The sequence below is a fragment of the Oncorhynchus kisutch genome, linkage group LG14 (assembly GCF_002021735.2).
Source record: "Oncorhynchus kisutch isolate 150728-3 linkage group LG14, Okis_V2, whole genome shotgun sequence".
Classification (NCBI taxonomy): Eukaryota; Metazoa; Chordata; class Actinopteri; order Salmoniformes; family Salmonidae; genus Oncorhynchus; species Oncorhynchus kisutch.
This window is the reverse complement of record NC_034187.2, coordinates 30,213,067-30,226,276: the sequence shown is the minus strand read 5'-3', so window position 1 is coordinate 30,226,276 and position 13,210 is coordinate 30,213,067. Positions and strand designations below refer to the sequence as shown.

The 13,210-nt window shown below is 40.8% G+C and overlaps 1 protein-coding gene across 1 annotated transcript; it reads right to left on the bottom strand.

Moving 5' to 3' along the window:
• Nucleotides 1–1,457: 1,457 nt before the first annotated feature.
• LOC109904001 (apoptosis regulatory protein Siva) lies at nucleotides 1,458–11,034 on the bottom strand. The gene is made up of 4 exons (XM_020501054.2): nucleotides 10,827–11,034; nucleotides 5,918–6,100; nucleotides 2,614–2,767; nucleotides 1,458–1,685 (listed from the first exon to the last, which is right to left on the bottom strand). Exons 1-4 carry the CDS (start codon nucleotides 10,978–10,980, stop codon nucleotides 1,637–1,639), a joined length of 540 nt encoding a protein of 179 aa, XP_020356643.1. The 5' UTR covers nucleotides 10,981–11,034; the 3' UTR covers nucleotides 1,458–1,636.
• Nucleotides 11,035–13,210: the final 2,176 nt, after the last annotated feature.

Below are 13,210 nucleotides of genomic sequence, written 5' to 3'. Positions count from 1 at the left end.
CAGCGGTCTAAGGCACTGCATCTCAGTGCTAGAGGTGTCACTACAGAGCCAGGTGTGATTCCAGGCTGTATCACAACTGGCTGTGATTGGGAGTCCCATAGGGCTGCGCACAATTGGCCCAGCGTTGTTAGGGTTTGGCCAGGGTAGGCCGTCATTGTAAATAAGAATTTGTTCTAAACTGACTTGCCTAGTTAAATAAAAATCTACGCTGCTACGACTGTTTATATATCCTGATGCCTAGTAACCGGATACAGATCTTATCCTACCACTCCAGTATCCCTGCACATTGTAAATGTGGTATTGTCACTGACCCTGGAACTGCTTACTTTCGTGTTCCTCTTATTTCTATTTATCATGTCTTTCTGTTCTACTTGAATTCATTTATTTTTATTTTATTGCTACTGATATTGGGAAAGCGTAAGCAAGGCATTTCACTGTACTTGTGCACATGACAAAAACTTGAAACTTGTTCTGAAGTCCTGTGGAGTGTACATGCCCTACAACCTCAGCAGCCTATTTCCAGTGATGTGTAGCTAGTTTAAGACTTAATTTCCAACATATGTGCTTTGACTGATGGACGCCTGGCCACCCAGCAGCTGTCTGCCTGCTCACCCAACCAGAACTGCTCTTGGACAAACTGCAGAGATCCCCATAGACCAGAGCCACAACTGACCTGTGGAGCATTGGTGTGACTCATGTTCAAATGCCTGTTTCGAAAGGACTCCAGTATAATCTCATAACAAATACCTGTAGCTAATACATAGGGATATGAGTCATAGGCTAGGACCTAGTGTTCAACTATTCAGAAAAAAAGTCTCCAATGAGTCCCCTACTCCAGAAACGCTTGAGGTAAACTTAAAAGGATTCGATGGGTAAAAACCCATTCGGAAGTAGCATCACTGTGTCCTCTGATAGGCCAGATGGAATTTTCACCATATTGCTTCCCTATCCAATCCATTCAAATGTACACGTTTCATTCCTGCAGGCACTTGGCCCTCCGTGGATTGAGTTGGACACATGGTCTCTGGGTTGTTTCTGGACAGGGCCTGGGTGACATGACAATCTTGTTTGACTGGTAATCTGCACTTCCGGGTATGTCCACAACAGAGAACAATTATCCACGGAGCATAATACATGACCCCGAAATCTATAAGTGATGAGCCAAGAAAAAGTGATGACTACAACAGCAGTGTATTTAGCCAAGTCACAGGAATCTTTTACCAGCTCATGTCTGAATCAAACCATGATATATGCTGCCACCTGCTGCTGTGATAGATTACTACTACTTGGTAGAACAACCTTGTTTCAAACATTCAATTATGTAGCCTGCTACACTAACTTTGCACTACCTCCACTTCCCTTATGGGCAGCATGAGTCATTCATGATTGAAATTAAACACATAGATATGAGCTGCACGTAAACTGTGCATGACAAGCAAAGTAGCAAACAAGGAAAGTAAAGCGTCCAAGTATTTATTCCACAAACATAGCAAAATACATATATACAAAAACACAGTTGGATCATGGTTCAAATTTTAAAAAATAAGCATAAACATGTATAACAAATTAGAGTTAAGAATATTTAATGTAAAATTAAAAACATTCAAGCATAATGCTTAATTTTCTCCATTGTTGATTACGATGAGCAGCCGCAGCACAGTACTTGCTCATACTGGCCACTGTAACTGAAGAAGAGGATACAGAGAAAACAATGAGTAACAAGCAAAGTAAAGTGGAATAAAACACATACATACATATATATACATACATACATACATACATACACTTTTTTTTTTTTTTAAATAGGCGACATCTCAATGTACGTGCTCTGCACTGCTTGCTTAATCAAATATGTTGCATACTATTCTGCTGTACCAAGCAAAAAGGCAGTATCTGCTCATTTGGTCGAAAATGAGTAATTTATTGTAGCAAAAATGACTACATGCTTAGCCATGATGCTTAGTCATGTGGACAAGTATCCTACCTCGGATTGTGTTTCGGATAAAATGGGGGTCATGTTAAAATTAACTGTATAAAGATACTGTGAAACCAAGGTAAATAAAAGCCATTTTCTCAGTTCCATGCTATGAGCAGTGCATTTTTTCTTGTTTGGGCAGTATTGTAGAGACTCTCAGACAGTTAGATGCCTGTTATATAGGTTGTCAGTGCACATTTACCCAGGGTTTAGCCAGGTCCAGTCTGCCAGTCAACCTGCTGTCTGCCAACCACAGGAATGCCTGAAATGTTTGTGCCAGGAGTCCTTGTGGTTGGTTGAGCCAGAGGGTTGGGCATGGCAGGTTCCGTTATATGACTATGCTGTCTATTGTATGTCCTGACAAAGTGAGCTAACTGTTGATTTTATTACAGGTTTATTTGGCGTAGGCTACAGCCATACAGTATCCTGTGAGGGTTGAGAATAAACTGTTTTATTTCAGTCGAGAACTCAATCTTCTATTCTGTACATTATTTAATGTAGGACTTTGAGGTCCTTACACTATGGTAGTGGAATAGCAGTAGATGCTCTGCTTGCTGATTTTACCCAACTCAGAAGAGATGCTCACTCTGACCAGAGTAAAATCGGATGAAAGGAGAAGGGCGAGGAGTGTCACTTACTCGATGACGGTGCAGACAGAGCAACAGGGGCTGGAGCAGTTGGAGCACTGCTGGATGCAGGAGGGGCAGGCTGGACGGTCACACTGGGAGCACTGCCTCCTGGTCCTCTGGGCCTTCTGACATACACAGCTGCCCTTTGAAACCAACACAGCACCTGAGACAACCACACAGTCGGATGTCAGAGACTGCCAAGTTCCCAGTCGTCTTGAATGTGGCATAAAGCAAAGGTGTCAAACTCATTACACAGAGGACCAGGTGTCTGCTGGGTTCACACTCCTCCCTTGTACTTGATCGATAAATTAAGGTCACCGATTAGTTAGAAACTCCCCTCACCTGGATGTTTAGCTCAATTAGACACAAATTGAAAATAAAACTAGCCAGTGGCGGCCACTGATTGGCTGAATACTCGGGGCACGAGGTGGTTGTGGGTTTGCAACAAAGCAGCATGACAGAAATATGAAACGTTTTCAAACTACTGCTAGTTACTTTGAGAAGATATATAAAAATGAAATGTGCATTTGAACAGCATAAATACACCCATTTCACTTTTGCATGTCAAAAACCAAATGACCACTTCTGCACATGCTGCCACTGTTTTGAGCAGAGTACACTATGAAAACGAGCAGCCAGCTCATGTCACAAATACACCAGGGAGAAAGTAACAAGCCTGCCGATGCGCCCGTGGCTCACAGCAGTCTCAGTGCTAAGGCACAATTGGCCCAGTGTCATCCGGGTTAGGGTTTGGCCGGGGTAGGCAGTCTTTGTAAATAAGAATTTGTTCTTAACTGGCTTGCCTAGTTAAAAAAATGTGAAAACATCTAACTGGGGATAGCTAGCTAATAATGTCACAAAGCATGATGCGCTGCTAGCCAGTTATATGAAGTTATTTCAGAATCTTTCAGAGTTAGTAAACTAATATCTAAGACTTTAAATTGGCATGTGAGCTAACTAGCTAGCGGCTTATCAAAAAAATAGATAGTTTGGTTTACTTTTTTTGTCAAATTAACCAGCTATCTAAAAATTACTGTAGCTAATTAAACTGATCATGCTTTGCGATAGACCCAATTTTATGCTGTTTTAGTCCACACAACATGTCACCTACAGTAGAACCTGATGAAAAATATGGGGGTAACAAAATTTGCCATGATTGTTGTCCTACCAGACCAGAGATGGTTCGAGCTAGTGTATCCCTCTGTTCTTCGACTCTTGTTAGACGTAGTTGTCCGGTTTATCCGGTCCCAGGCTACCATAAAAATAATCTTAGCAGTTATTTATTTTATTTTATCTTTATTTAACTAGGCAAGTCAGTTAAGAACAAATTCTTATTTTCAATGACGGCCAAGGAACAGTGGGTTAACTGCCTGTTCAGGGGCAGAACAACAGATTTCAAACCCCCGAGCTGACACTTGCAACCTTCCGGTTACTAGTCCAACGCTCTAACCACTAGGCTACCCTGCCACCCCAATTTATTTACAAGTTAATTCAAATTCCCTTTAGCTCCATCTGTAACTGATAAAGCAGATCAAGTCTCAAGTAAGTAAGCCATCTGATGCAAGAGACATATTGGGAGGGAGAGCAGACCCAGAGGTTCTGACTGAACGGACGCACATTTGAGCGCCCCAGGACAGTCCATTTACTTTGTGCTGATCAAATTTACAGTTGAAGTGGGAAGTTTACATCCACTTAGGTTGGAGTCATTGAACTCGTTTTTCAACCACTCCACAAATGTCTTGTTAACGAACCATCTACTTTGTGCATGACAAGTAATTTGTCACAGAGATAATTTCACTTATAATACACTACCACAATTCCAGTGGGTCAGAAGTGTACATACACTAAGTTGACCGTGCCTTTAAATGGCTTGTAAAATTCCAGAAAATGTCATGGCTTTAGAAGCTTCTGATAAATTATGGAGGTGCACCTGTGGATGTATTTCAAGGCCTACCTTCAAACTAGTACGCAAGTATAAACACCATGGGACCACGCAGCCGCCATACCGCTCAGGAAGGAGACGCATTCTGTCTCCTAGAGATGAACGTACTTTGGTGCGAGAAGTGCCAATCCCAGAACAACAGCAAAGGACCTTGTGAAGATGCTGGAGGAAACGGGTACAAAAGTATCTATATCCAGAGTAAACCGAGTCCTATATCAACATATCCTGAAAGGCCGCTCAGCAAGGAAGAAGCCACTGCTCCAAAACCGCCATAAAAAGCCAGACTACGGTTTCAACTGCACATGACAAAGATCGTACTTTTTGGAGAACTGTCCTCTGGTCTGATGAAACAAAAATACAACTGTTTGGCCATAATGACCATCGTTATGTTTGGAGGAGAAAGGGGAGGCCTGCAAGGCTTCCCAACTGTGAAGCACAGATGTAGCAGCATCATGTTGTGGGGGTTCTTTGCTGCAGGAGGGACTGGTGCACTTCACAAAATATATGGCATCATGAGGGAGGAAAATGATGTGGATATATTGAAGCAACATCTCAAGACATCAGTCAGGAAGTTAAAGCTGGGTTGCAAATGGGTCTTCCAAATGGACAATGACCCCAAGCATACTTCCAAAGTTGTGGCAAAATGGCTTAAGGACAACAAAGTCAAGGTATTGGAGTGGCCATCACAAAGCCCTGACCTCAATCCCATAGAAAATTTCTTGGCAGAACTAAAAAAGCATGTGTGAGCAAGGAGGCCTACAAACCTGACTCAGTTACACCAGCTCTGTCAGGAGGAACGGGACAGAATTCCCCCAACTTATTGTGTGAAGCTTGTGGAAGGCTACCCCAAACCTTTGACCCAAGTTAAACAATTTAAAGGCAATGCTCCCAAATACTAATTGAGTGCATGTAAACTTCTAACCCACTGGGAATGTGATGAAAGAAATAAATGCTGAAATAATTCTACTATTATTCTGTCATTTCACATTCTTAAAGTGGTGATCCTAACTGACCTAAAACAGGGAATTTTTTTACTATAAATATATGTCAGGAATTGTGAAACTGAGCTTAAATGTATTTGGCTAAGGTGTAAACTTCCAACTTCAACTGTGTGTGTGTGTAAAAAAATAACACATTTTTTGACCAATCACAAGTGAGGCACCGCCCCTAACGCACTAATGGGTGGGCCACTACTGAAACCAGCAGACACTCTGCCCTTCATTTAATGAGTTTGAGACCCCTGTACTAAAAAGAGTAATCATTTTCTGAATTGAAGACGGAATAATGATTTCAATTCTGACTGGAATGGTTTCCCTTCAGCCTGTTCTCAGATGTGGGTGAAGGTTGCAATTCACCTGAGAAGATTATTACCTTGGACACGTGTAAGTCTGCCATCCTGTCCAATCAGTGTCTGTCCCCTCAGTAGTGTCCGGCTCACGTCAGGTGTCACACCTGGCCCCGAAGACTGTATCATTGAGCACTTCTCCGTATCTATATTCCAGATTTTCCCCATGACAGCTTTAGTACCATTGAAGAGCAGGGTCTTTGTCTTTTCTGGAAGAGAGAGGCAGAGATAAGCAAACAGCAGATTACCGTCTTCAAAAGGCATCCACATGTTTCCCAGCTGAAACAGTTTGTGCATATATTCTGATGTTTTGGACTTCGGCAAGGGGTTTTTCAGGTGGTCGGGTACACGTTTTAATCTAGGCAAGCCCAAATCAGTAGTTGAAGTCTACGCACCCTTGTCGGCCATTGGTCAACAGTAGGGATTCTTCAATAAACTGCCTGTTGTCATTCAACGAGGGACAACTCGTCCTCATGCACATTTTTTCCCACTTACTGCACCAAACACCCTCGTCAGATGAAAAATTGCATGACTAAGATCTTCTCTGCAAAAACATCAAAATTATTGACAAATTTATCTTAGATTAATTCTGACTATTTTGAAGAAGTCAAAATGGCATTTCAAAATGGATAAACAGAACTATTGCCACTTTCTCATTTTTCAAGTGAAAGTCTTCAGGGATATGCAAGCACACTCATTCGGGTCGCCTAGCACTGCGCCAGCAGAACTGAAGCATGCTGACACCTTAATATGCCCAGAAGCGGTCTTCTGGCTAGGTAACAATTAAACACCATAATTAGGGGTGTTAGGTTATGCGACAAACAATGGACACAGAGAATTCTACAAAAAAAACAGCAGTAGACAAAATCCATTTTCACTAAGTGTCAACAGGGTTGTCAAAATACATAAATCAATGGAAAACATGAAAATGGTAGTTGTTACCCATGTTTTACAAATTTACACAATACGAGTCCAAATTTAAACCAAGTGCCGTGCTAAGAACTTTCAATTGTGGGACAGCCCTTTTTGTGAAACCTGCGAAATCAGTGTGTTCATATATGCTCTTCGCGGAAGGTATTCCTCAACCTACCAGAGTAAGATCGATTTGACATTGTATTGCTAAGCAGTATTGGAAAGTCCTGAGGGTGTTTCACGGTCATCGGATGTCCACTGACTGAAATATAAGGTAAAACATTTTTCGGCTCGGTCATTGCATTTTGTCTATCAGAGACACGAAAAAAAACAGGTTACAAAGTAGTTTCATAGCTACATTTTGATGTATGGGTTGTCAGGGATTGGTCCAAATTCACTTTCCTCAAACCCCATTTCCATGACGAGTGCTAGTTTGCTAGCTGTGTGAGCAACTGTGAAAATAGGGAGCGCTGCGCAGCATTGGCTTTATTGTGCCAGAGGCGAACTGTGTGATTGATGGTTTTATTCTTTCAAGTGAAAAGTAACAGAATTCAGTGGCTACAGTTCTACAAACGATAAAAGCATAGATAAATACCAGTGAACTGAAAATGTGTCCCATCTGGCTAACAGGCAGCTTACCCGTTCCTGAGACAAGGCAAATTATTTGCTGTCAAAAGTGCAGTTCATCCTCCCATCACAGGTAGAGGTCGACCGATTAATCGGAATGGCCGATTAATTGGGGCCGATTTGAAGTTCTCATAACAATCAGATATCGGTATTTTTGGACACCGGTCAGATTTTAAGATACCCGCCATATTGGGTAGTCAACATTACTCAGAAATAGCATTTTAAATATTAATTTACCTTTGATGATCTTCCTCAGAATGCACTCCCAGGAATCCCAGTTCCACATGTTTTGATTTGTTCAATAATGTCCATCAGTTATGTGCAAATATCTTCTTTTGTTAGGGCATTTGGTAAACAAATACAAAAGCGCGTTCAGGTCGCGCAGAACGAAAAGTTCAAAAAGTTCCGTTACAGCCCGAAGAAACATGCCAACCTAAGTATGGAATCAATCTTTAGGATGTTTTTAACATAAAACTTCATTAAATGTTCCAACCGGACAATTCCTTTGTCTGCACAAATGAAGTGGAACGTAGCTACCTTTCATGTGAGCTGGTTGAGAGTCTCCTCATTGAAGACATCTGAAGTTCTTCAAAGGTAATGATTTTATTTGAATGATTTTCTGGTTGTGAAAATGTTGTCTGCTGATGCTAACGCTAAATGCTACGCTAGCCACGCTAGCTGTTACACAAATGCTTATTTTGCAATGGTTGAGAAGCATATTTTGAAAATCTGAGATGACAGTGTTGTTAACAAAAGGCTAAGCTTGAGAGCTAGCATATTAATTTCATTTCATTTGCGATTTTCATGAATAGTTAACATTGCGTTATGGTAATGAGCTTGAGGCTGTATTCACAATCCCGGATCCGGGATGGCTCGCCGCAAGAAGTTAATATTATAGTCTAAATATGGCATTATTCCACCAATTGTAACCTTCTGCAACACTTTCAAAATAACTTTAATTTTGAAGGCAAACCGCAAATTCCACAATTGTGCCTAATCCTTATTGTGGCTAGCTTCACAACACAACCCGGTCGAGCCTCACTAGCCAGAAGAAGCTAGCTGGCTGCTTATAATGTTAGCTTTTGGCAACAGGTTTAAGTAGCTGGCTAGCTATTTATTTTCATGAACTGATGTTCAATTTTAATAGGCGAACAACAAGTGGCTACCTAGCTAATACTTACTCACAATGATTCCAGCTGCTACCCGATGTTTATTATCCATGCACAGTCACGTCACCCCCACCTACATATACAAGTTACCTCAACTAACCTGTACCCCCGCACACTGACTTGGTACCGGTGCCCCCTGTATATAGCCTCGTTATCCTTTTTATTATTACTTGGTGAAGATTCTTAACTCTTCTTGAACTGCATTGTTGGGTCTACCCTTGTAGTATTTGACCATGTTACAAATAAAATTTGATTTGAAATTATTGCTAAAAATAATAAATAACTACTGGGTCATTGTTTTCAGGCTGGTTGTATTGGTGGTAGCTAGCTACCAAGCTAAAGCTAGCTAGCTACCCCAAAAGTTGCAGTCAAACAAATAAATTGTTAATTACCAGCGCAGTATTGCAAAAACATAATTTGTGGCTGGTGTTCGCAAACTTTTTTGAACAGCTTTGACAGTGCTACTGACACGCTTTGCTTGCACGTGCAAATTCAAAACACACAACATTCTATAATAGAACCGTGTTATTTGATGTGTCAAATTAACAGCTTATTTAACGTGTCAAATAGTGTTAATTGACGTATATCTTTTTTGACAATTACCCAAACGGCGTTCCATAGTATGTTGTGAAGCTAATTGCAGTGACGCTATTACCGTGTAATTCTGGTAGGGCAATATCTGAAAAATAGCGCACTTAGTACTGTGTACCGGTGCTTGACCAGTCGTGAAAGCCAACATCACCCACGACAGATAACAGTTGATAGTCAATTAAATCCATTACCTCGATTCACACAGCAGACATTGTGGGCTAGGGTAGGAATGCTGCGTTGCACGTGTAGTAGCACAACATTTTACACATTGTCATTACATCGTGTACCTATGTTAAATAGGTATGCACGTCAGCTTTGACATTGGTTTTGCACGTCGGCATTAAACTAGACATCGGGCCGATACCGATGTTGGCATTTTTAGCTAATATCGGCCGATCCCCATAAGTTCACCGATATGTTGTGCATCCCTAAAAATAACATTACAACCTAACCCAACTCGGGTGTAGACCTACCTTAGCTTACTTCTATGTTAGACTTATTTGGCACTCTAGTCCTAATCAGTTGGGCTATTGAATACAACATAACTGGTAAATAGGAACCCATCTTTTTGTGCATGCGCGGCACCTTACTGCTCAGTGTAGACTCCCAGTTCTGCATAAAACATCAATATATATTAACAAGATGACAACCTAATTTTAAATTAATGAGTACATTTTGTTTTGTTCTTAAGACTGGTAATATGCTAATATCTCATTTGCATACAGTAGTATCAATGTTGTTTTCTAATTTTCAGAAATTGTTACAAACTCAGTTTAGCATATAGCATGAAGATCTGATCATTTACCACCCTACTATAAATTGGTCTTAAATGACTAATGATGTATCCTGTACTGCCTGATTTGCATATTAATTTAATAAATTGTACTTTCATTTGAATCGGTGTTCTACATCAGCCCTGAAAATGTCATAACAATATGACCACCCTATCTTTTAAGATATTGGACAAAACATGTTGAATCCTGACAGGTGATTACATTGACCTGTCCGTGACCCTTTGGACCTCATCCGATCGCTTAAAAATAAGAAATGAAATAAATGTTGATTCCCAACGACCTAACATAGCCTAGCTATGCTTTCTGGCTAGTTACTAAATCAAACATCCCTAGTAGCAAGCTAGTATCACACACAAAAGCTTATTTCCCTAAAAATGTGTACAAACATATTTACAATCCTGTTAGTTAGCACTTGCTCCCAAGTGGGTGGGCCTATGCCCTCTCAGGACCACCCAAGGCTGCGCCCCTACCCAGTTATGTGAAATCCATACATTCCTTATATGAACTGTAACTCAGAAGAAAAAAATATTAGAAATTGTTGCGTTTATAGTTTAACGGTACAGTATATTTCTGTAACGTTTGTGGCTAACGTTACCTGGAAATAGTCAAAGGCTAAAACAAGCTACATGTAATGCCTGTCGTGAGTGGATATAACCACCTAGCTAAATTATCAAGTAATAAATGGACATTAACATTTGGTGTAGGTAGTTAGCTGTTGTAAACTACCTAGCCAATGTTAGCTAGCTAGTTTTTACCGCTAGCTAAACAACAGCACATGGAGTAGGGCCAGCTAATGTGAGTTAGCTAACAGCCAGCCAGTTATTTCAGACAGCAAACCTTACCGTAGATTTCTTGTCTGTACTTGTCCCCATATACGCCGTGATTATTAAATTCCTGTTGTCCAACGTGAATTTTATACTGCGATGAGAAAGATTCAGCGAAAGGATAAGATCTTTTAGGCATTTTTTGGGGGGCGAAGAACGTGCATCCAACCATAAAATGCTTGCGGAGCAACGACGGGAAAATACTCACATGCCTGCGAACTAACCAATCCGACCATTGATCTCTTATCACGTGACTGTTTGATTTTGATTACTCATACCAAGTGTTTTTATTATTTTATTTAACCTTTGTGTTTGAATATTTATGTTGCAGCACGATTATTGTGGATAGACAGATTCATATAAAAGTCTGTTTAAAACGTTTACATGCTTTGCAAGAAGAACGTTTTCTCTTATAGTCCTGTTCACATTTATTTATTTATTTTACCTTTATTTAACCAGGTAGGCAAGTTGAGAACAAGTTCTCATTTACAATTGCGACCTGGCCAAGATAAAGCAAAGCAGTTCGACAGATAAAACGACACAGAGTTACACATGGAGTAAAAACAAACATACAGTCAATAATGCAGTATAAACAAGTCTATATACAATGTGAGCAAATGAGGTGAGAAGGGAGGTAAAGGCAAAAAAGGCCATGATGGCAAAGTAAATACAATATAGCAAGTAAAATACTGGAATGGTAGTTTTGCAATGGAAGAATGTGCAGAGTAGAAATAAAAAATAATGGGGTGCAAAGGAGCAAAATAAATAAATAAATAAAAATTAAATACAGTTGGGAAAGAGGTAGTTGTTTGGGCTAAATTATAGGTGGGCTATGTACAGGTGCAGTAATCTGTGAGCTGCTCTGACAGTTGGTGCTTAAAGCTAGTGAGGGAGATAAGTGTTTCCAGTTTCAGAGATTTTTGTAGTTCGTTCCAGTCATTGGCAGCAGAGAACTGGAAGGAGAGGCGGCCAAAGAAAGAATTGGTTTTGGGGGTGACTAGAGAGATATACCTGCTGGAGCGTGTGCTACAGGTGGGAGATGCTATGGTGACCAGCGAGCTGAGATAAGGGGGGACTTTACCTAGCAGGGTCTTGTAGATGACATGGAGCCAGTGGGTTTGGCGACGAGTATGAAGCGAGGGCCAGCCAACGAGAGCGTACAGGTCGCAATGGTCGGTAGTATATGGGGCTTTGGTGATAAAACGGATTGCACTGTGATATACTGCATCCAATTTGTTGAGTAGGGTATTGGAGGCTATTTTGTAAATGACATCGCCAAAGTCGAGGATTGGTAGGATGGTCAGTTTTACAAGGGTATGTTTGGCAGCATTTTTTATTTATTTATTTATTTTACCTTTATTTAACCAGGTAGGCAAGTTGAGAACAAGTTCTCATTTACAATTGCGACCTGGCCAAGATAAAGCAAAGCAGTTCGACAGATAAAACGACACAGAGTTACACATGGAGTAAAAACAAACATACAGTCAATAATGCAGTATAAACAAGTCTATATACAATGTGAGCAAATGAGGTGAGAAGGGAGGTAAAGGCAAAAAAAGGCCATGATGGCAAAGTAAATACAATATAGCAAGTAAAATACTGGAATGGTAGTTTTGCAATGGAAGAATGTGCAAAGTAGAAATAAAAAAAATAATGGGGTGCAAAGGAGCAAAATAAATAAATAAATAAAAATTAAATACAGTTGGGAAAGAGGTAGTTGTTTGGGCTAAATTTTAGGTGGGCTATGTACAGGTGCAGTAATCTGTGAGCTGCTCTGACAGTTGGTGCTTAAAGCTAGTGAGGGAGATAAGTGTTTCCAGTTTCAGAGATTTTTGTAGTTCGTTCCAGTCATTGGCAGCAGAGAACTGGAAGGAGAGGCGGCCAAAGAAAGAATTGGTCTTGGGGGTGACTAGAGAGATATACCTGCTGGAGCGTGTGCTACAGGTGGGAGATGCTATGGTGACCAGCGAGCTGAGATAAGGGGGGACTTTACCTAGCAGGGTCTTGTAGATGACATGGAGCCAGTGGGTTTGGCGACGAGTATGAAGCGAGGGCCAGCCAACGAGAGCGTACAGGTCGCAATGGTGGGTAGTATATGGGGCTTTGGTGATAAAACGGATTGCACTGTGATAGACTGCATCCAATTTGTTGAGTAGGGTATTGGAGGCTATTTTGTAAATGACATCGCCAAAGTCGAGGATTGGTAGGATGGTCAGTTTTACAAGGGTATGTTTGGCAGCATGAGTGAAGGATGCTTTGTTGCGAAATAGGAAGCCAATTCTAGATTTAACTTTGGATTGGAGATGTTTGATATGGGTCTGGAAGGAGAGTTTACAGTCTAACCAGACACCTAAGTATTTGTAGTTGTCCACGTATTCTAAGTCAGAGCCGTCCAGAGTAGT